At 40.1% G+C, this 24,467-nt stretch overlaps 1 protein-coding gene across 39 annotated transcripts in view; it reads left to right on the forward strand.

Moving 5' to 3' along the window:
• Positions 1 to 18,825, forward strand: part of SEC31A (SEC31 homolog A, COPII coat complex component) — a 76,540-nt gene extending 57,715 nt beyond the window's left edge. For 29 of the 39 annotated variants that reach the window (XM_032148927.2, XM_032148938.2, XM_058433330.1 and 26 more), the window contains 5 exons: positions 7,733 to 7,791; positions 9,146 to 9,409; positions 12,092 to 12,211; positions 15,926 to 15,997; positions 18,082 to 18,825. In XM_032148927.2, the coding sequence (XP_032004818.1) occupies positions 7,733 to 7,791; positions 9,146 to 9,409; positions 12,092 to 12,211; positions 15,926 to 15,997; positions 18,082 to 18,261 (695 nt within the window). In that variant the 3' untranslated portion in view covers positions 18,262 to 18,825. Of the gene's footprint in view, positions 1 to 5,813; positions 5,853 to 7,732; positions 7,792 to 9,145; positions 9,410 to 12,091; positions 12,212 to 15,925; positions 15,998 to 18,081 lie in introns of all 39 variants that reach the window. The other 10 variants (XM_032148896.2, XM_058433314.1, XM_058433288.1 and 7 more) reach the window with 1 other exon arrangement.
• Positions 18,826 to 24,467: the final 5,642 nt, after the last annotated feature.

Genomic DNA, 24,467 nt, shown 5'->3' on the forward strand with positions numbered 1-24,467 from the left:
CAGAACTTTTTTGTCATCTCATACTGAAACATTGTACCCACTAAATAATAGCTTCTGTTCCCCACAGCTTCTGGTAACTACTGTTCTACTTTCTGTCTCTATGTATTTGACTATTCTAGGTACCTTATGTAAGTAGAATCATGCAACATTTGTCCTTTTGTGTCTGGCTTTTTTGAATGTCATAATGTCTTCCAGGTTCATCTATGTTGTAGCATGTATCAGAATTTTTTTTAAGGCTGAGTAATACTCCGTTGTATGTATATACCACATTTGTTATTTGTTATTCATCTGCCGATAAGACACTTTGCCTATTGTGAATAATGCTGCTGTGAACAGGGATGTGCAAATATCTGTTTGAGTCGTTGCTGTTAATTTTTTTTTTTTTTTTTTTTTGAGATGGAGTCTCACTCTGTCGCCCAGGCTGGAGTGCAGTGGTGCGATCTTGGCTCACTGCAACCTCCGCCTCCTGGGTTCAAGCAATTCTCCTGCCTCAGCCTCCCAAGTAGCTGGGACTACAGGCATGTGCCACCACGCCCAGCTAATTTTTATATTTTTAGTAGAGATGGGGTTTCGCCGTATTGGCCAGGCTGGTCTGGAACTCCTGACCTCGTGATCCACCCACCTTGGCCTCCCAGAGTGCTGGGATTACAGGCGTGAGCCACCGCGCCCAGCCAATTTTTTGGTGTATATACCTAGAGGTGGAATTGCTGGATCGAACAGTAATTCTACATTTAGTTTTTTGAGGAACCACCACACTGTTTTTCACAGCAGCTGCACCATTTTACATTCCTGCCAGGAATGCACGAGGGTTTCAATTTCTCCACATCCATGCCAATACTTGTGTTTTCTGTTTTTCAGTAGCCATCCTAATGGGTTTGAAGTAGTAATTCATTGTGTGTGTGCATTTTTAAAGAATTAGGATCATAACACAAACACACACATATACATAATTTTACGTCTTACTTTTTCCTTTTTTTTTGTTCCACTCCGTCACTCAGGCTGGAGTGCAGTGGCTCCATCTCGACTCACTGCAACCTCTATTTCCTGGGTTCAAGCAATTCTCATGCCTCAGTATCCCAAGTAGCTGGAACTACAGGTGTGTGCCACCACATCCAGCTAATTTTTGTATTTTAGTAGAGACGAGGTTTCACCATGTTGGTCAGGCTGGTCTCGAACTCCTGACCTCAGGTGATCCACCCACCTCAGCCTCCCAAATACTGGGATTACAGGTGTAAGCCACCACGCCTGAGCTTACTTTTTTCTTAATATTACACCGTGAACCATTTTTCCATGCCCTTAAAGTCATGTCATGTTTTAAAAAGAGTAAAAGATTCATCTCCACTTCATAGTTTTTTGAAAGAGTTAAAAAAGGATAGGGAGGATTATCTCCTCTTCAGTTTTCTGAGACATTTCTGTTCAAGGTTAAAATGTACTGTGTTGATATTTTTTTTAAGTGTTGACCAAGAGTATCATTTTTCACATCCATAATGAATCTCCATGGTACTGTCTTCTGTAGATATTTATGTTCTTCATGTAGCTTGTTTTATGTCCTGTCGCTATTAAAGGATGTCTCTATAAAGTAGAGATCAGTTAAACTGTTTGTAAAAAGTCATGTTTAGGCCAGGAGTTGTGGCTCATACCTGTAATCCCAGCACTTTGGGACGTCAAAGTGGGTACATTGCTTGAAGTTAGGAGTTTGAGACCAGCCTGGCCAACATGATGAAACCTCCATCTCTACTAAATATACAAAACTTAGCCAGGCATGGTGGTGAGCACCTGTAATCCCAGCTACTCAGGAGGCTAAGGCAGGAAAATTGCTTGAACCCAGGAGGCAGAGGTTGCCGTGAGCCGAGATTGTGCCATTGCACTCCAGCCTGGGTGACAGAGCGAGACTCCCTCTCAAAAATAAATAAATAAATAAATAAATAAATAAAATCCTTGAGTAGAAGTTTTTTTTAAAGAAGTCACTAAATCTAAATCTATAAAAGCAAAAAGGATTGAAAGGGGTTAGAATTATAATTGAGACAAAACTGTACGTTAAATTAATAAAAGGACTGTTGGGGTTTTGCTAAAACACATGGCTTAATACATTGCATGGTTTGAGGTTAGGAGGAGTTAGGCATATGTTTTGGGAGAGGGGTACTTAATTATAAAATATTGCCTTCTATTCAGCAGACCTTCCCCACCCTCCTTTAACTTATTCAGGCTAGCCAACTGACTGTTCCTCCTGAGAGGCTTGTTGGTTCTGATTCTATTCGGTTTTACCCCTAATTTGGAATTTGATTTTATTATGATTTGGTGTCATTTTACCAAGGGGACATAAGAAAATAGTTCCACAGACTTTTTTGTGCTGCTAATAGTTGGTGAAGTCTGGATACCCTCCCAAGCTTTAACACCCACAGCTTAAAAGCAGTCCTCATCTTCTGTACCTTCTTCTCATGAGGAAGGGGAAGAGGGCATGTTGTTTTGACCTGACTAAAGGGTCAAGCCCAGTGTATTTCCAATACTTCCAGGTTTGTATTATATTACCTCTCTCAGCCAGAAGCTGAAGCCTGGTGCTAGAGAGTGCATTAGTAGTTGGGAATCAGGTCAGTCCTCTATTGGAATGCACACACAGTGACTCACCAGGCATTTATGAACTATAGTGTTATGAAGTCATATCTCACATGGAGAGCTAGGTTGTAAAGTCATCATTTAAGATAAAAATAGAAAATCACTTACAGTCAATTATCCTTGATCCTTTTTACAGTTAAACCCCAGATGAAAAAGTTGGCTTGCATTTATATCTTGTATGAAAAACATCTGTCAGTAAACATTAGAATTGCACTCTACACAATGAGATTTCAAACTGTGGGATTACCTCTCCTGCCTCACAGTTTCCCTGGGACATGTGCTTCTTCAGTAGAGTTCAAACTAAATTGAACTCACTATATTTTTTCTATTCTTTTACTGCCTATTTAATTGCAGAATGAAATCACAATTTTAATTTCTCCTTTCCTCCCTCCCTCATCAATTAATGATAGCTGAATCCACGTAAGTTATATGTCTCACATACTGACATTGCATACCCTTGATTTGAGGCTAGGCCTGGCCTGACCCTAAGTATTTGACAATTGGGATTGCTATGTTGTCAGCCTGTTTTTCTCTTGTCTACTGCTAGAAACTTTGGTTTCCTATAAGAAGTAGTGATTTCTGGGAGACTTGTGCTCAGTCTGCAAATCTGTGTATTCTTGTTTTTTTTTTTTATAATTATACTTTAAGTTTTGGGTTACATGCAGTTTTGTTACATAGGTATACATGTGCCATGGTGGTTTGCTGCATCCATCAACCCGTCACCTACATTAGGTATTTATCCTAATGTTATCCCTCCCCTAGCCCCCCACAGGCCCCGGTGTATGATGTTCCCCTCCCTGTATCCATGTGTTCTCATTCTTCAACTCCCACTTATGAGTGAGAACATGCGGTGTTTGGTTTTCTGATCTTGTGATAGTTTGCTGAGAATGATGGTTTCCAGCTTCATCCATGTCCCTGCAAAGTACATGAACTCATCCTTTTTTATGGCTGCATTGTATTCCATGGTGTATATGTGCCACATTTTCTTAATCCAGTCTATCACTGATGGACATTTGGGTTGGTTCCAAGTCTTTGCTATTGTGAATAGTGCCACAATAAACACACGTGTGCATGTGTCTTTATCATAGAATGATATATAATCTTTGGGGTATATACCCAGTAATGGGATTGCTAGATCAAATGGTATTCCTAGTTCTAGATCCTTGAGGAATCACCACACTGTCTTCCGCAATGGTTGAGCTAATTTACACTCCCACCAACAATGTAAAAGCGTTCATATTTTTCCACACCCTCTCCAGCATCTGTTGTTTCCTGACTTTTTAATGATCGCCATTGTAACTGGCGTGAGATAGTATCTCATTGTGGTTTTGATTTGCATTTCTCCAGTGACCAGTGATGATGAGCATTTTTTCATATGTCTGTTGGCTGCATAAATGTCTTCTTTTGAGAAGTGTCTGTTCATATCCTTTGCCCATTTTTTGATGGGGTTGTTTGCTTTTTTCTTGTAAATATGTTTAAGTTCTTTGTAGATTCTGGATATTAGTCCTTGGTCAGATGGATAGATTGCAAAAATTTTCTCCCATTCTGTAGGTTGCCTTTTCACTCTGATGATAGTTTCTTTTGCTGTGCAGAAGCTCTTTAGTTTAATGAGATCCCATTTGTCAATTTTGGCTTTTGTTGCCGTTGCTTTTGCTATTTTAGACATGAAGTCTTTGCCCATGCCTATGTCCTGAGTGGTATTGCCCAGGTTTTCTTCTAGGATTTTTATGGTCCTAGGTCTTACATTTAAGTCTTTGATCCACCTTGAGTTAATTTTTATACAGGGTGTAAGGAAGGGGTCCAGTTTCAGTTTTCTGCCTACGGCTGGCCAGTTTTCCCCAACACCATTTATTAAATAGGGAATCTTTTCCCCATTACTTGTGTGTGTCAGGTTTGTTAAATATCAAATGCTGGTAGATGTGTAGTGTTATTTCTGAGGCCTCCATTCTTTTCCATTTGTCTGTATATCTGTTTTGGTACCAGTACCTTGCTGTTTTGGTTACCGTAGCCTTGTAGTAATGTTTGAAATCAGGTAGTGTGATGCCTCCAGCTTTGTTCTTCTTGCCCAGGATTGTCTTGGCTATGTGGCTCTTTTTTGGTTCCATACGAAGTTTAAAGTAGTTTTTTCCAATTCTGTAAGAAAGTCAGTGGTAGCTTGATGGGGATAGCATTGAATCTATAAATTACTTTGGGCAGTAAGGCCATTTTCACTATATTGATTCTTCCTATCCATGATTGTGGAATGTTTTTCCATTTATGTCCTCTCTTATTTCCTTAAGCAGTGGTTTGTAGTTCTCCTTAAAGAAGTTCTTCACATCCCTTGTAAGTTGTATTCCTAGGTATTTTATTCTCTTAGTAGCAATTGTGAATGGGAGTTCACTCATAAATCTGTATATTCTTACAGAAAGGACCATATGAGGTGGTTACATTATTTGCTGGGCCTATTCTCATTTATATGCACAGCGTGACCCCAGAAATTACAGTTTCTGCAGAGTACAGACCACTGGGGCCTCCTAAATCCAGCAGTGAAAAATGATACCACTGTGCTAGGTTAGGCACGTTTATCCTTATCAAATGCGGGTTGAAGTCTGTAGGACGTGTAGAAATCACCCCATTTCTCCACTTCCCTGCTACTTCAAGAGAGTGTTGGACCAGCAGCATTCGTATCATCAGGGACATGGCTGCAAAGACAGTATCTAAGGTTCTATCTATACCTAATGAATAAGAATCTGCGATTTAACAAGATCCATAGCTGATTCGGATTCACAGCTTTGAACAATACCAAAATAGACACATTAGGTGAATATGCTAGGAAGTGCTATCCCCTCAGTGATATTTCTGAGCTTCATTAGTTAAATAGTAGAAAAACAATCCATGCAAACAATTAGGGAAACATTGTTATTTTAAATATGAAGAGATAAAATTTTCTCTTAAAAAAGATAGAACAGTAAGAAAAAAGTGATGTTTAAGAGTTAATTGGATCTAACAACTTAAATAAATTCCCTCTGTCAAAAAACTACTTACTTTCTTAATTAGAAGATATTTCACATGACTTGGTTAAAAAGTAAGTTTTGTTCTCTTATTAAATTAATTTACACTTTCTGGGGATTAATGAAGGGAGAAGAAACAATTATAAAATGAGTAAAGTTTAGAATGTCTTCAGTAAACACTGTTAAGTAATTTTTACATTTTGTCTACAGAAAACCAGTCTATCCAAGACCAGGCACCTATGTTGGAAGGTGAATTGGTTGTAAAATATACCTTTGGAAATCTTTGAATAATTGAATACAATTAATGAATGGACATTAACAATAATGCATGTGAACTTCAAAGATGATGGTATCCCACATCTGATCAGGATCATATTTTTTCTTTGACTTCCTAATTGAATCAAATTTTACAACTGATTGAATTTACGTGATTACACAAGTAGCTTGGTTATAAAGGCTGTCTGTTTTATATAGACATAAAGAAAACAACTATGCCAAGACTGTCTTGAGCTATGGGTAAGACTAGGAAGTGATTGCAGAGATTTGAATGATTAATCTATGTAGAACCAGAAGTTTAAGAATTTGTTAATCAGAAAGCAGCATATGAGTTAATATTGTGTGGTTAACTCTTGACTGTTTTGAGCCATATCTGATTTTCTGTCTCCTAGTAAACTTCTAAGAAATGAATTCTGTTTTTATTTTTTTATTTTTATTTTTTACTTTTTTGAGACAGAGTCTCGCTCTGTCGCCCAGGCTGAAGTACAGTGACACAATCTTGGTTCACTGCAACCTCCACCTCCCAAGTTCAAGCAATTCTCCTGCTTCAGCTCCTGGGTAGCTGAGACTACAGGTGTGCACCACCACACCCAGCCAATTTTTGTATTTTTAGTAAAGACAGGGTTTCACCATGTTGGCCAGGCTGGTCTCGAACTCCTGGCCTCAAGTGATCCACCCACCTCAGCCCAAAGTGCTGGAATTACAGTCATGAGCCACTGCACCTTGCCTGAATTCTGTTTTAAAATCAAGACAAGTAAGCGCTGGTGGTTAGTTGAAGATCTGTATTTTTTAAAGTTTCTATGACTTTGGTTTGACAGTTTTCTTGTGACTTAATATGTATATCAGTTAAACAAGTACAAGTTAAAATATTGAAAGAACGTTTATTGGAAAGGGAATAATTTTTTGTCTTTACATATATACATACACAAAAGTTTCTTTAGCAAGTATCTGGTTCCTTATAGAGGATATCAAAACTCACCCTTAGTGAAATGTAAAAGAATTGATTGTGATTTAGAAATTATTCTTATTTCTAGCATGTTGTATTCCTTTTTTCTTTAAAGATACTGGCATTAAAATACTTAATAAGTTCTGCTACTGTTGTTCATTTTTCACTTTGAAATAACAGGGTTTTTTGATTTGTTAGTGTGCATGTTTTTTTTTTTTAGAGAAAATTTACTACAGTTGGTAATATTTTAATTTTATATTTGCTATCAGCCTGCAAATTTTTTTTACAACATTAAAAATCTTAACACAGATATTTGAATACACTTTTTTACTTTGCTTATAATTCCCGAGGCAAAGATGATAAAAATTGCTAGTGTTACATAGTCGGAGTCTGCTTTTTTCTTAAGAATATTTCTACCATGTTTAGAATAGATGATTTGCTCATGTTGAATTGCCCTGTTGGCAAATAGGAGATTGCTAATTTTATTCTCTTTTTTTATATGTTGAATATATCAGAAGCCTGGTTTTTTGTTTTTTTTTTTGGTTTGTTTTTGTTTTTTAGCAGACTTTGTATTTTCATTATTAGGAGAGAATAGTAAACTGATCTTTGAAAGTCATACATACCAGTATAAATAAAAACTTCACCACCCTAAATTTAGCAGACTCTTTCACTTTAAATGGAAACAGTGTCAAGATATCTTACCTACCAAGTGAAGGCCTTGTTCCTATTAAGAGCTGTGAGTGTGAGAATCCAGGGCTACATAGTGATCCCCACACTGGGCTGGTAAAACCTTCGTGACAGTTATTTCAGGGTTAAGGCAGAATTTTGAAGTATTAGGTGATCGATTCAGTTTTATTTTTTTCCTTTCAGGATTCTAAAGGAAAACATTCTCTATTATCTGTTATAGGTCCTCAGAATGGTTGGAATGACCCTCCAGCTTTGAACAGAGTACCCAAAAAGAAGAAGGTACTAGAAAAAGATGTCCATCCAATGGCCTACAGATGTTATGTTAACCACGTAGCCACTTGGAACACACTATACTTCACTGATCCTTTTAAAGGCGAAGCTTACTGAGTGATGTATTTAAAGTGTATTTCAACATGCACCTTCTAATCCATGGAGGGAAGGAAAGGAACTAGAAAACAGGATCATCAAAACCTTGTTCTGATGATGGTGATATAAATTAAAGCCCCTTTAGAAGGCAAGATATAAATTCCCAACAGGCCTCTTTCAAAAAGTAGGAAATTTCAGGCTTCAGGGTTGCTTTTTTTTTTTTTTTTTTGAGTTACTTTGGTCTTTGGGTTCTACTAGTAATCATGAATTTGGCCATTAAATTTTGGACTTTTTCTATCATGTATAGTATGAATGAAATAGCCTTGTGGCTGAGCGCTATACAGATCTCAGTAACTGTTAAGAGCTGTTAGAGCACAAATTAAGATGCTACTTTTTGCCCAAGCCATTTTTACTTTTAAAAAAATTCCTAGTGACCTCTTTCCCCAACTATACTAATGAGAGGCCATAATATAAAATTAGGAGGCATTAAATGAGGAAAGAAACCCAATATTTAGGTTAGTATTAATCAGAAACTGAATTTAGTACTTTTAGTGTGATAGAATTGCCAAATAATGTCTACTTAGGTATCACATTCTGATCATATTAAACACATGTGCACATACACGCACATGCATACTTGGCACCTCTGATTCCAGTATTGCTACATACATTTCTCCAGACCTGATATGCTCTTTCAAAAATGCCATGGTGCTTATAATCCCAGCACTTTGGGAGACTGAGGCGGGTGGATCACAAGGTCAGGAGTTCTAGACCAGCCTGGCCAGTGTGGTCAAACCCCGTCTCTACTAAAAATACAAAAATTAGCTGGGCGTGGTGGCACGCGCCTGTAATCCCAGCTACTTGGGAGGCTGAGGCACGAGAATTGCTTGAACCCGGGAGGCAGAGGTTGCAGTGAGCTGAGATTGCGCTATTGCACTTCAGCCTGGGCGACAGAGCAGGACTCTGTCTCAAAAAAAAAAAGCCATGGTTTTAGCTCCCCTTTATTGGGGATAAATATGGGAGGGTAAAGGGAGACAAAGAAGTCCAGGTTTGAGCTCCCTATCCCTCTTAGCCAAATCAGCTCTATTTTTATGTTTTACTTTGTTTACTTTATTCTGCATAAAATTTCATTTGAAAAAAGTATTCTACTGCTATTAAAAAATTTGTTTAGCTGTGGTATAACCTAACTCCCTTATTTTAAGCTGAAGAAATGTTGCTATCGTTTTTATTCTTACTCCTGGTGTCATTTATTTCCATCTTTTAACAGATGCCTGAAAACTTCATGCCTCCTGTTCCCATCACATCACCAATCATGAACCCGTTGGGTGACCCCCAGTCACAGATGCTGCAGCAACAGCCTTCAGCTCCAGTACCACTGTCAAGCCAGTCTTCATTCCCACAGCCACATCTTCCAGGTGGCCAGCACTTCCATGGCATACAGCAACCTCTTGGTCAAACAGGCATGGCACCATCTTTTTCAAAGCCCAACATTGAAGGTGCCCCAGGGGCTCCTATTGGAAATACCTTCCAGGTAATAGTAAATTTGTAGAAGTGGAATGGGAAGATGGCTGTGTTTCAGTATATTTTCTTTAATGTGCTAACTTTTATGATTACATGATTATTATTAAACATCTAGGCAACCTAAACAAAAAATAGTAACTTTTTTTTTAAGATTGATCATGTATGTATATTATTTTTCAATTACATGGCCACATACAAACTTCTCTAGAAGAAGGTTACACATTTGAGAGTGTTTGTTTACTATAACTTGGCTTAGTCAGTAGCCATAATTTAAAATCAGATAAATCATCTCTGCATGAGGTAGCTAAGCAAAAGCTGTTTCCAAAGATTTTTCTCTTTAAAATAGAAAATAAAAATGTAGTGAGTTATATATTTTTATGTGTATATATAAAAGCTAATAATACAGCCTTATCTTCAGATAGAGATAAACATTTTTTACTTGCTTTTCACACACAAACAGCCAGTTGGCAAAGTCCTGCATATTGAAAAATCTAACACATTTCTACATAACACACTTAGACATAGAGTTAAGTATTTTGATCTATTCATGAGAAATAAAGAGCTTAGATCAAAGTTCAATATAAGAAGATGAAACAAACTCCTGCCCAAGTAAAAAAACTAGTTCTGCTGTCTGTTTCTGTCTTTGATTCATTGAAGTCAAATTTGTAAAGATTATATCTCTTGTCACAAGAGTATACTTTACTGTTAAGAGATAATATGCCTGAAGCCAGGCGCAGTGGGTCACGCCTGTTATCCCAACGCTTTGGGAAGCCGAGGCGGGCAGATCACCTGAGGTCAGGAGTTCGAGACCAGCCTGGCCAGCATGGTGAAACCCTGTCTCTACTAGAAATACAAAAATTAGCTGGGCGTGGTGGCGTGCGCCTGTAGTCCCAGCTACTCGGGAGGCTGAGGCAGGAGAATTTCTTGAACCCAGCAGGCAGAGGTTGCAGTGAGCTGAGATCGCGCCACTGCACTCCAGCCTGGACGACAGAATGAGACTCCATCTCAAAAAAAAAAAAAAAGATAATATGCCTAAGGAATTTTTAAACATTAAGAGTTGCATTATAAAAACATTTTGACAAAGATGAGAAGAAATGGTTTTCTGAAAAAATAAAAATTAATTATAGAGTTGTATTTAAAAAAAATAAAAAAGATTACAAGCCTGTGTTATTTTGGGAAGCTACTCAGCCACTTATCTTTGTTTAGACCTGGGTTCTCATGCTGTACTCACCTCGACCTGAACCTTAGTTACCATCAAAAGAGAAAGATACATAGTGTTCAGCCAGGCTATATACCCAGCTGCCTGCCTACTTGGATGTCTTGGAGGCACTTCAACCTCAGCATGTCCAAAACCTAATTCATACTCTTCCTGCCAAACTTAGTTATCTTTCCTTGTTTCCTGTTATCAGTGAGTGGCACCATAATCTTTTCTGTGGAATCCAGGCAAAAACCTGGGGATCATCTTTATACACTTTTCCCTTTAACCTCTATTTTAAATCTCCCCAAGTCTTGTCGATATTACTCCAAAATATTTTTTGAATCCTTTCTTCTCCACATTTCTACTGTAGTCCATGCTACCTTCATCTCTAATCTTCATCAGTGCAGGAACCTCCTAATTGGTCTGCCGATACCTACTTTGATCCATCTCTAATTTGGCCTTTTTTCCTCTTTGCCTAAAACATTACAGCTTCCCATTGTTCTCAGGATAAGGACCAAAATATTCAACATTGTCTGGAAGGCCTCAGTTCATACTCCTTGTTCTCTCTCCTCCAGCTATACTGGCCTTTTAGCTCCCTTTTACCATGATCCTTCCTTTGTACATGTTATTCCTTTCGTCTGGAATGTTCTTTTTTCCTCACTTAACTGTTCAACTCCATTTTGTCCTTCCAGTCAAATTTCCTGAAGAGAGCCTTCCCTTCCCTTCAGTCAAATCTCAGTTATAGCATCTTTTGTTTCCACTAAGTGTTAACGTACTGCAGTTGCTATTTTACATACTTTGATGATGTTTTTAAACTGTGCCTCTTCCATTAGCCTGTAAACTCCCTGAGAACTGAGATCATTTCTGTATTGGCTCACCAGTAGTACATAGCCAGTGCCTGGTACATAGTTGCCTAATATTTTTTGAATGAGTGAAAGAATGAACTAATAAAACTTAAACATTTCTTCTTTGTTCTTTCATCTGTATACTCAGCAGCATTGGGATGTCTTCTCTCTTAATCTTTGGCTTAATCTTGCAGTTTTGATCACAGCACAGTTAACAACCTCTAAGAGTAAAACAAAGAATAGAAGAATGCCAGCATACACGTAAATGAGCCAACAGGCAGAGCAAGCAGCCATTCTAACCAGCCGAGTGTGTTTTCCAGTGCCTTGTTTTTATTCTCTGCTGGCACATACTTATTTCCCATCAGTTATAAACAATATTGCCCAACATACGTTACCTAAATTAATCAACTACTTTGTATCCAGTCCTGCATATGAAAATCCAAACTGTAGGAAGAGTGCCTACACTTTGTACTAGATATCTGGTTTTTATTTTTACTTATCGTAGTGATTTCACACGTTAAATTTTAATTTGATTTTGAATAGGTCTATGTACAAGGTTGTCGGTTTCTGTTTATCACATAGATTCAAGATTGCATATATAAGGTAGCTTCTGGTCATTTCTGATCAGTTTTTGGTGTGTTTCTTCCAGCATGTGCAGTCTTTGCCAACAAAAAAAATTACCAAGAAACCTATTCCAGATGAGCACCTCATTCTAAAGACCACATTTGAGGATCTTATTCAGCGCTGCCTTTCTTCAGCAACAGACCCTGTATGTATTTTTTTTTTTAATCATATTTTGCTTAATTAGAAGAATCCTTGGCCAGGCGTGGTGGCTTATGCATGTAATCCCAGCACTTTGGGACGCCGAGGTAGGTGGATCATTTGAAGCCAGGAGTTCAAGACTATCCTGGCCAACATAGCAAAACCCCGTCTCTACTAAAAATACAAAAAATTAGCTGGGTGTGGTGGAATACACCTGTAGTCCCAGCTACTCGAGAGGCTAAAGCAGGAGAATTGCTTGAACCCAGAAGGCAGAGGTTGCAATGAGCCGAGATCGCGCCGCTGCACTCCAGCCTGGGTGACAGAGAGAGACTCCATCTCAAAATAATAAAATAAAATAAAAGAATCCTTTATGGAGTTCTATAATTATTGCTTGAAGGTATATTTCTAAAAAGTTTGTACAAAAGTAATAAAGCTAGCACTTACATAGTTTGCATTACATATAGAAATATATTTAATTGCTTTTTATATATAAATGTACTTAATCTTCACAATAACCTATGGCAGATAGATTTGTCATTTTTATTTTACAGACAAGAAAAGTAAGGCAAAGAGCAGTTAAGTAACACTTAAGGTCAGAGCCAGCATTCAAATCCAGACCGTCTGGCTCCAGAATTCGTGCTCTCAACCACCAAGCTATAATGCCTCTCATCAACAAAACTGTATTTGGCACATAAATGGAGTATAATGATGCTATGCAAGAAACTCAGATTTGGGATTTCTTGATGAGCTTATATTGAAATTGTTAAAAGTAGATAGATCATCTTCTAAAGCTTTGCAGAGATGTTAAAGATAGTTAAATGTTTTAGATATCGGAGGCATATTTACATTTAAAGCAACTGATTTTACTTAGTTTACTTAGGATACCCCTGTACTGCAACAATAAACATTCCACAAAGCCAGTCTTAAGTGAAATTTCATTTTCTGCTAGCACACATTGAATATTTTTAATCATTGGCTACTTGTCTGCATGAAAAAACAACTTCTAGGTCTTATTGTTCATCAGACATTGAGTATTAATATGTGCAGCCTTCTGCTGGTCAGTGGCTTTGTGGAAAGCCATTTTCTGTACTGAAAGTATCAGGAAAGCAGTTAACATAAACCTCAGTGCTTGACATTCTGGGAGTGATGGGAAGACCAAGGTGGAAACAAGAGAGCAGACGAAGCTGATAACCAGATACATGCTAGCCCTTATGCACACTTCTAAATAGACAGGCCATAGTCATTCAAAAATGGAAACATCTGAATAAGAATGACAAAACGCCAATTCTTCAGGCATGAGTCAGTATAGAGAGGTTGGGAAGACACATAATACATGGCCCAACTCAATACATTTTTTGTTAATTTACCCTTCCCTCGGTCATCGTATTCCTCTTGGATACCGAGGAGCTCTGGGTAGTAGAGAACCATAAAAGACAAAGTGTTCCCATAATTTCTGTAATTAGTTGGGGAAGAAGTTCTAATATCCTGCCTGCCCAGCTGCCCTTGCCCCGTTGGGGTAGGGCTCCTGTTTGTAGCTAGATAAGGTTAACTTTTTTTTTTTTTTTTTGAGGCGGAGTTTCACTCTTGTTGCCCAGGCTGGAGTGCAATGGTGCAATCTCGGCTCACTGCAACCTCCACCTCCCAGGTTCAAGAGATTCAGCCTCCCTAGTAGCTGGGATTACAGGCATGTGCCACCACGCCCGGCTAATTTTGTATTTTTAGAAGAGACGGGGTTTCTCCATGTTGGTCAGGCTGGTCTCGAACTCCCAACCTCAGGTGATCTGCCCGCCTCGGCCTCTCAAAGTGCTGGGATTACGGGTATGAGCCACCGCACCCGGCCAGGTTAACTTTGAGCAAGGATCGTAAGGTTTCCTTTCCGCAAAAGTTCATTTTAATCGGTAGTTGGAATAGTTTTTATAGCATGGATGTATCTTATTTTCACTTTATGTCTAAACAGCACAAAGTAATTTTGCCACACAACTTGGTATGTAGCATCCTTGATGGCCTGTCTCTTCCCCTCTCTTCTCCAAGCACACTGGCATTCCTTCCTTGAACACACCAAGAGCACTTTAGCGTCAGGAGTTTATACTTGCTGCTCCTTCTGCCTGGAACTCTTCCTCCACATATCTGCATTGTTTGTTTCCTCCCAAGTTCAAGGCCTCTGCTCAAATGTCCCATTAGCCATCAGGCTTTTCTTTATTACCCCCAACTCCCAACATGTTTAGCCCCTTCCTCTATTAACTTTTCTTCATAGCAGTTATCACCATCTGACATGCAACATATTGTTCATTTAGTATCTTTTCTCACCCAGTGGGATATGAGCTGCATGACATACAAGACTTTGTCCCTGGTACAGCACATAATAAGCAGTCAATAAATATTGAACTAACATAAGGCTGTGGTATAATGTAGAACATTAAGTTAATCATGTAATTTTAAAACTGTTAGTTTTAGTTTTAGAATAGTTTCTTTGATTATACTTTACGGTACTACGGTAGAGAGAAAAAAAGCTTTTTAATTTAATAATGTATTTTACTACTTCCCTCAGTAATCTTTTTTTTTTTTTTTTTATTATACTTTAGGTTTTAGGGTACATGTGCACAATGTGCAGGTTTGTTACATATGTATCCATATGCCATGTTGATTTCCTGCACCCATTAACTCGTCATTTAGCATTAGGTATATCTCCTAATGCTGTCCCTCCCCCCTCCCCCAACCCCACAACAGTCCCCGGAGTGTGATGTTCCCCTTCCTGTGTCCATGAGTTCTCATTGTTCAATTCCCACCTATGAGTGAGAACATGCGGTGTTTGGTTTTTTGTCCTTGCGATAGTTTCCCTCAGTAATCTTAAGCTGCCAAAAGATAGTTTTCTTTCTTTCTTGGTGCTTTAAAGGCTTAGAAAAAGGCAGGATTAAACAAATGTAACTAAGTGTTTGAGTAGTATTTTTGAAAGGTTAAAACAAGATTCCACAGTTCACCTATATGTTTGCCTTCTACCACCCATAATCGACAATAACTGTACTTAGACCTTCTTTTCTGTGATACACTGACCCATTGCTGCCTCCTGATGCTTGCGAATATAGTGCAAGCAAACGTGTATATACCTTATCAAGTGAGTTGCAGTTCATATGAAATCCAATCAGTACTCTTTTGTGCACTGGAAGGAAGTCTCATCCTTTCCTCATCCCAGTCCCCTCCACCCTCCACCCTTGATAGATGATTGATCTCTGTTCTAATAATCTGTTCAAATTTCTTTTTTTCTTTTTCTTTTTTTTTTTTTTTTGAGACGGAGTCTTGCACTGTTGCCTGGGCTGGAGTGCAGTGGCGTGATCTCAGTTCACTGCAACCTCCGCCTCCTGGGTTCAAGCAATTCTCCTGCCTCAGCCTTCCGAGTAGCTGGGATTACAGGTGCCCAGCACTACGCCCAGCAAGTTTTTTGTATTTTTAATAGAGACAGGGTTTCACATGTTGGCCAGGCTGGTCTCAAACTCCTGACCTCATGATTTGCCTGCCTTGGTCTCCCAAAGTGCTGGGATTACAGGTGTGAGCCACCGCGCCCGGCCATAATCTGTTCAAGTTTCTTAGTTGTAGTTGCCTCCATTTCTTTATAAAATGAAGCCATTAAACATTTTAAGTATAAGGTTTAGTGCAATGAGATAGGGCAAGTTCTTAGGTTAAAAGTTAATGTTCAAATATAACATCTGTTTTTTCTCTCCTGCAGCAAACCAAGAGGAAGCTAGATGATGCCAGCAAACGTTTGGAGTTTCTGTATGATAAACTTAGGGAACAGACAGTAAGTTTTGGAGGAAAAGGATTTATGATAATCATTTATTCCTAGCTGCTAATAAAACAGTTGTCTTATCAGCACTCCCATTTAGTATGCATGGGGGCAAAATTGTCATGACAGTTAGAGAATGGGCATGGCTGTGTCTGAATCATAAATTCCACTCACTGGGGTTAAGGGGATATGGCTGTGTGTGTGTGTGTGTGTGTGTGTGTGTGTGTGTGTGTGTGGTGAGAGAGACGTTTTAACCCTCTCATAACAAGAGTATAAATACAAACTGGCCTGTGTTGGCCATAAGGTGACTGACCTTCTGCTGTTCCTTTTATATGGCCCACTTACAAGAAATCTAAGAGTATGCAGATACTCTGTTTTCCAGGGACTAAATCTATAATCTTTCTCATAGTCTAAGACTCTTGATCCTTTTCTTTTAGGATAGCCATTAGACAAAAGCAAAGCCAAATGTAGCCACAAGATGAATAGGGTAATGTGCTGTAACTATGAAGATAGCCAGGAGTAAGAAGTCAGTTCACTATGTTTGTTCTCTTGTCCCCACCTCACCATTCTTTTCTAAAATTGTCTTGTTTTATTAATGAAAGCACTAGGAAAGGAGAGGAAAAAAAAAAGTGGAACTTTCTTTTTATTTTTTCCATTTCAGCATTCCTCTACCCCATTCCCCACCCTCAGTTCCATCAGATGAAAATAACCATTTCTCTCATGAGAACCAAACTAAAGAAAGTTGATATAACAGTGGAAGTAGTGTGGTCCTTGGACTGATCCAAAATAAAGTCTTCTCGGTGGGCACAGTGGAATATGCCTGTAATCCCAGCTACTCAGGAGGCTGATGCAGGAGGATCACTGGAGCCCAGGAGTTTGAGACCAGCCTGGGCAACATAGCAAGATCGCATTTCCAAAAAAAAAAAGATACAATTAGCGTATACATCTAGATGAGTATATATTAAAACTTTTTTTAAAAATGAGATCAGGCCAGGCGCGGTGGCTCACGCTTGTAATCCCAGCACTTTGGGAGGCCGAGGCGGGCGGATCACGAGGTCAGGAGATCGAGACCACGGTGAAACCCCGTCTCTACTAAAAAATACAAAAAATTAGCCGGGCGTGCTGGCGGGCGCCTGTAGTCCCAGCTACTCGGAGAGGCTGAGGCAGGAGAATGGCGTAAACCCGGGAGGCGGAGCTTGCAGTGAGCCGAGATTGCGCCACTGCACTCCAGCCTGGGCAACAGAGCGAGACTCTGTCTCAAAAAAAAAAAAAAAAATGAGATCAAAATAGGCCAGGCATGGTGGCTCACGCCTGTAATCCCAGCACTTTGGGAGGCTGAGGTAGGCAGATCACCTGAGGTCAGGAGTTTGAGACCAGCCTGGCCGACATGGCGAAACCCTGTCTCTACTAAAAATACAAAAATTAACTGGGCATGGTGGCACACAGCTGTAGTCCCAGCTACTCAGGAGGCTGAGGCAGGAGAATCGCTTGAACCTGGGAGGCGGAGGTTGCAGTGAGTCTAGATCACACCATGTACTCCAGCCCGGGTGACAGTGAGACTCCATCTCAAAAAAAAAAAAAAAATCCAAATAAAGTCTTCTGTAAAGTATGGACACCTATGCCAAGTAATGACATAGTAAAAAAACTACAGGTTTTATACTTTTAAGAGATGACAGGATTATAAAAAGCAGGTAAGAATTAGTAAATTTGGGCCCTTCCTTTGAGATACTATGATTAAGAATCTTTAATCTCCTTTTTGTGCATAGGAGAATTTTTTAAGTTCTGAGGCTCTCTTAAGTGGAGAGAGAAATTAGCATTTCAGTTTGGAGAGGAAATCGGGCTGCTTTTCTGCAAGAAAATACCTGGCTTATACATGTATAATTCATAAATAACTTATTTATGTAAATCATTTTGTTGTGGTTCTACTTGATAACTGTTGCTTGGTTCAAGAAACTTTCTAGAAATACTAAGTGGTTTATATATTTTTATAATGTTTGTTTCAAATTCCACTTAAATATCCGGGTTTAATGTTTGTGGAGGATCTCATGGGAAATTCTCCCTTAATTTAATTCTTTCTCTTGGTTCTACTTTTGTTTCAGCTTTCACCAACAATCACCAGTGGTTTACACAACATCGCAAGGAGCATTGAAACTCGAAACTACTCAGAAGGATTGACCATGCATACCCACATAGTTAGCACCAGCAACTTCAGTGAGACCTCTGCTTTCATGCCAGTTCTCAAAGTTGTTCTCACCCAGGCCAATAAGCTGGGTGTCTAAAAGGACAGCTTCTCTTCCACTCAATATTGCCATTTTTCCAAAGAAACATGTTAAAAAAAAAAATTATAAGTCATGGACCAGTCCTCATTAGCATGTTTGCATAGCAACCAGTCAAGAGCATTTACACTATTTCTGCCGATATACTCACCTTAGAACTGCTCAGAACCCTGGTGCTTTATTTTTGTTTTAATCTTTGGTTGCCAGTGATGATTTTCCTATTCTGCAAATAGTGTATTTCCTGGATTACACATAGTATGGTTTCCTGAAGTATTCTGATAAATGTGTTTTTTAAAACCTCAATATACTTTTTAGAAAAGGAGCATCTGGTTATGCATAAAGCAGAGCTAAAACTAAATTTCTTTCGTGTCCTCCCTACTTCCTCAATGTCAATCAGATTAAAGTGTGTAATCCTATTTTATGTGTGTATAGTCTTTTTTGAAACAGCTGCTTAAAATTTAGTTTTTTTGTGTGTCTTACGATTCCTGAGTAAATAACTACATCTACAAACTGCTGCATGGGTTTTAGCAGATATTAATAAAAATGGGATCACTGGCTTTAACTATATAGGAAAAGACTGGACATTTTTATTCTGTAGAATGTATTGAGCTTTTTTCTATTTGTAAATGTTTCAATATTCTGCTTGAGTTTTAAGACTAAATTGTGTCCATTTTTTGCTAGAAATTTTTTCACCTATTTTGTTTAAATTACCTATAGCTGTGCCAGGCATGGTGGCTCATGCTTGTAATTCCAGCACTTTGAGAGGCCGAAGCAGGCAGATCACCTGAGGTCGGGAGTTCGAGACTAGACTGGCCAACATGGAGAAACCCTATCTCTACTATAAGGTACAAAATTAGCCAGGCTTGGTGGCGTATGCCTATAATCCCAGCTACTTGGGTGGCTGAGGCAGGAGAATCGCTTGAACCTGGGAGGCGGAGGTCGCGGTGAGCTGAGATCACACCATTGCTCTCCAGTCTGGTCAACAAGATCAAAACTTTTCCTCAAAAAAAAAAAAAAAAATTTACCTATAGCTTTGAGGTTTAAGTTCAGAAAGAAAGCTTTAATTTCAGTCAGCCTCTAAATCAAAGCCACACATTTTGCACCCAGTTTTTCTGTCAAGTGACTTTATCATCATCTGTCTTAAGAACAGTGTGGTAAGGCTGGGCACGGTGGCTCACACCTGTAATCCCAGCACTTTCAGAGGCCAAGGCAGGCTGATGACCTGAGGTCAGGAGTTCGAGACCAGCCTGACCAACATGGAGGAACCCCGTCTCTACTAAAAATACAAAATTAGCCAGCCAGACGTGGTGGTGCATGCCTGTAATCCCAGCTACTCGGGAGGCTGAGGCAGGAGAACCGCTTGAACTTGGGAAGCAGAGGTTGCAGTGAACCGAGATCGCACCATTGCACTCCAGCCTGGGCAACAGCCTCCATCTCAAAATAAATAAATAAAAGAACAATGTGGTTAACAAAAAAATAATGGTCCCTACAGAATCTGGAGAAGAATTAGATAATAATTTTCATAGTTTATGCAATATTCCTTAAGAGGGTTAAAAAGCTAGAAAATAAACACTGTGGAGTAAGTTATGTCAATTTTCTTCAGCCTGAGTAAAATAGTTTGCAAGAACCTCTTGATTCTATTTGCCAAGATTCCCTACTCAACAAATACATGCTGCATTTTAAAAAATTACCCAGGCTGGGTGCAGTGGCTCACACCTGTAATCCCAGCACTTTGGGAGAAGAGGCAGGAGGATCACTTGAGCCCGGGAGTTCAAGACTAGCCTGGGCTACATAGTGAGACCGTGTCTCTACTAAAAATAAAAAAAATTAGCCCGATGTGGTGGCACATGCCTGTGGTCCCAGCTACTTGGGAGGCTGAGACAGAAGGATCCCTTGAGCCCCAGAGGTCAAGGCTGCGGTGAGCTGTGATTGTGCCACTTCACTCCAGCCTGGGCGACAGACACCCTGTCTCAAAAAAAAAAAAAAAAAAAAAAAAAGAGTACCTTGATAGCGTGTACATATGTTGGAGTCTCAGGAATGGACTATCTAGACTTATAAATGGATATATTGTCACCTAGCTCATTGGCTTCCTATGCGCTTGATAGTGTGAGTCACACGCTTGTAATCCCAGCACTTTGGGAGGCCAAGGCGGGTGGATCTCGAGGTCAGGAGTTCAAGACCAGCCTGGCCAAGATGGTGAAACCTCATCTCTACTAAAAATACAAAAAAATTAGCCAGGAGTGGTGGCAGGCGCTTGTAATCCCAGCTACTCGGGAGGCTGAGGCAGAGAATCGCTTGAACCCAGGAGGCGGAGATTGCAGTGAGCCAAGATCGTGCCACTGCACTTCAGCCTGGGCAACAGAGCGAGACTCTGTCTCAAAAATAAATAAAAAGATAGTGTGAGTCAGTTCCACTACTCATTGAAGTGACAACGTGACCCTCTGGATTTGACCCTGAACGGTAGTATCAGTCCAAGTCTCCATCTGCAGAGTGGACTGGCTTCAATTATTATTTTTTTATTTTTATTTATTTATTTATTTTTTTTTGAGACGGAGTCTTGCTCTGTCGCCCAGGCTGGAGTGCAGTGGCACAATCTCGGCTCACTGCAAGCTCCACCTCCCGGGTTCACGCCATTCTTCTGCCACAGCCTCTCCGAGTAGCTGGGGCTACAGGCGCCCGCCACTACGCCCGGCTAATTTTTTGTATTTTTAGTAGAGACAGGGTTTCACCGTGGTCTCGATCTCCTGACCTCGTGATCCGCCCGCCTCGGCATCCCAAAGTGCTGGGATTACAAGCGTGAGCCACCGCGCCCGGCCATTTTTTTTAAATTAATCGCCCTTATAGTTAGAATTTGTTTTGCAGTTGCATGTTTATCTTGACATGACAATGGCATATTTGGCATCATTCTACCAAAAAAAACTATTTTCCAAAAGATGAGAAACAAAAGTAGGTGGCAGTAGAGCCCTGGCCAACCCCAAGATTTATTTAAGAATATGAGTGTATAGGCTGGGCGCGGTGGCTCACACTTGTAATCCCAGCACTTTGGGAGGCCCGAGGCGGGCAGATCACGAGGTCAGGAGATCGAGACCATCCTGGCTAACATGGTGAAACCCTGCCTCTACTAAAAAGACAAAAAATTAGCCGGGCGTGGTGGCAGGTGCCTGTAGTCCCAGCTACTCTGGAGGCTGAGGCAGGAGAATGGTGTGAACCTAGGAGGCGGAGCTTGCAGTGAGCAGAGATCGCGCCACTGCATTGCAGTCTGGACGACAGTGTGAGACTCCATCTCAAAAAAAAAAATGAGTATGAGTGTATAAAACTACTTGCCACTGGTAGCAGAGCACCTGCTCTCTCCTTTTTCATTACATTGTGATTTTTTTTGTCCACTTGCAGCCATTTCTCTATGTGGCTTATAATCTTGTAAGAGTTTCATATAAATGAATGGAGGTGAGATGAGCCAAACTCAAAATTGTTTTGGTCTCTGAAGTATGAAGATAATAGGCAATTAGAGAAAGAAAGTAGTTTTTCTTCAGAAAAGACACTTCTATGAAGTTTTCTTTTTTAAAAAATGAAAAAAAATGTCAACTTGATTTTGTAAATAATTCTATTTTTAATGTTTTCAACGTGGATGACATTACAGTATATGCCTGCACAATTCAGGAACCTCTGTTTAAGGCTGTTCTTATATAAAGATTTCACGGATCATACAAGTCTTTGTTGTGACATTTTGGAAAGTTAGAGCTGTATTTTCTACCCTTGTCATTACTTCATATATAGTGACCAGTCATGCTTTCTGAATCCCAGGTCTGTTCAATTTACTTTTTATGTTGTGTGATTCTTTTTAAAACCTACTTAATTTTAAAACAAGGGAGGGAATGTGAGGAAAGCTGGTGGGTGAGGCCGGGTGTTGGCCAGGAAATGTATCAGAGTCTCTGGAGGTGGTGCTTTTTATATTACTTCTGGTCCTCTTCTCCCTTCTTTATGCCACACTTTGGGTTTGGTGGGATGGATGTACCCTTAGGCTGCACTTGAGAATCATTATGTGTAATCAGAGATAGAGTCAATGGAGGTAGTTGTTCATTTGAGCAGTGTGGGGCAGGAAAAAGTTGGGAACAGAACTGCTCTATACCCAACTGTTGAGAGTCCAGTGAACCTGTATATTCTTTGGATTCAGAAAATTGTCATGTATCCTGGAGGACAGGAAGATGCCATAGGATCCCTGGCGACCAGATGTACTTTGATGGCTCATGCCTGTAATCGCAACATTTTGTGAGGCTGAGGCAGGAGGATTGCTTGAGCCCAGGAGTTCAAGACCAGCTTGTGCAACATAGTGAGACCCCATCACTACAAAATAAATTTTTTTAAATTAGCCAGTCATGGTGGTACATGCCTATAGTTCCAGCTACTCAAGAGGCTGAGGTGGGAGGATCACTTGAGCTCAGGAGGTTGAGGCTGCAATGAGCTGTGATCATGCCACTGCACTACAGCCTGGGCGACAGAGAAATCCTCTCTCAAAAGAAGTAGGGGAAGGAGGGATGACACGTTTTTGATAACCACTTAACACCTGACCATATTTGGATTCACCTAAGAGTGAATGTGAAGCCATTTGTTGACTCTTCTGCCACAGTGGAGACTTCATTTGGGATTGTCATGAAGTTTCAGCCAATAGTATATGCATATGTATATATATACACACACAAACATACAGATTCCCCCCCACCCCTTTGTTTTGTTCCACTGCCGTGGTAGCAGCATCCTCAAGTATAACCTCTGATTAATCTGCAGGGGTGTTCATTACATGCTGAAGATGTCAGCGTCTTCAAATCATTCTGTAAATAAGCATAAGAGGGACTGTGCACAGACACTGTTAACTATTTGATCTTATGGATAAATGTCCCAAATCTTTAAATAAATATAGATTACAGAGAAAAAGCAAATTAGCTTTCACTTTTTTTGGTACATTGTTTAATTAGTTTTAACAGGCCTTTCCTGATAGGTACTGCTGCTGATTGAAAGGATCTGCCATTTACTTGAGCTGGGCACTCAATTATGTATTTAAATCTCTCAATCTTCACATCAGCCCAGGGCACTAAGTAATTCCAGTTGCTAAGCACAGCTGGAATCTGGATTCCAACCCAGGTCTCAGCCTAGTAAGCCCGTCTTTTTCCCACAAAAAGAGATTTTTTTTTCCCCCAAGGTAAAGATAACTGCTACTGTATAACAAAAACCTGAGTTTTGATATTGATTTTGCTCCCCTGCCCCACTTCCCCATTAGTCTACAGAGACCTGGCTTCTTCCACAAAAGAGGAATGTACACATTACAGTGAGTAACATTTATTGAGCATGCTGTGTTGGCATCTTCTCAGGCAGGCTCTCTTCACATGGGGGGAAAGGTAACTCCTGTCAGCACAAAGCCTACATCTCCACTACTTGTGATATACAAAGGGAAGAGAGACCATCTCACAATATCTATATATTGTTCATAAAGACAACTCTGGCTTCATTTGGGTCTCATGTCCACTACCTGATCAGTCTGTGCCAGGGAGGTGGAGTACCAGAGAACTGGCTGGTCTGGATAGTACGCCCACCCTAGTGTGAGCCCAGTGATTTTTTTTTTTTGTAGAGATGGAGTCTCGCTCTGTCACCCAGGCTGGAATGCAGTGGCGTGATCTTGGCTCACTGCAACCTCCACTTTCCGTGTTCAAGCAATTCTTCTGCCTCAGCCTCCTGAGTAGCTGGGACTACAGGCCCACACCGCCATGCCTGGCTAATTTCTTTTGTATTTTAGTAGAGATAGGGTTTCACCGTGTTGCCCAGACTGGTCTCGAACTCCTGAGCTCAGGCAATCCACCCGCCTTGGCCTCCCAAAGTGCTAGGATTACAGGCATGAGCCATCACACTCAGCCAAGCCCAGTGATTTTAAACACTACCAAGACCACATAGAGTGATTCCCCAAAGCAAAGGGTGCAGTGTAGAGAAAAAGAGGGAGAAAATGGCCAGAACAACCACATACTTCTTGTAGATCACACCAAGGAAGAGTTACAGAACCAGGATTCTAGACTGGAGGGAAGCCGTGGGTGGTAGTAGTAAAAAGCTATTAGGGAGCTCACTTTATCCCGACTGCTGGAAGTAGTGTCTCTATGACACCTGGGAGTCAAGGAGCTGGGTTCTAGTGCCTTCTCTGTCACATACTGTTAGCCAAATCATGTCAC

This window comes from Hylobates moloch, unplaced genomic scaffold, assembly GCF_009828535.3.
Source record: "Hylobates moloch isolate HMO894 unplaced genomic scaffold, HMol_V3 SCAFFOLD_2, whole genome shotgun sequence".
NCBI classification, from domain to species: domain Eukaryota; kingdom Metazoa; phylum Chordata; class Mammalia; order Primates; family Hylobatidae; genus Hylobates; species Hylobates moloch.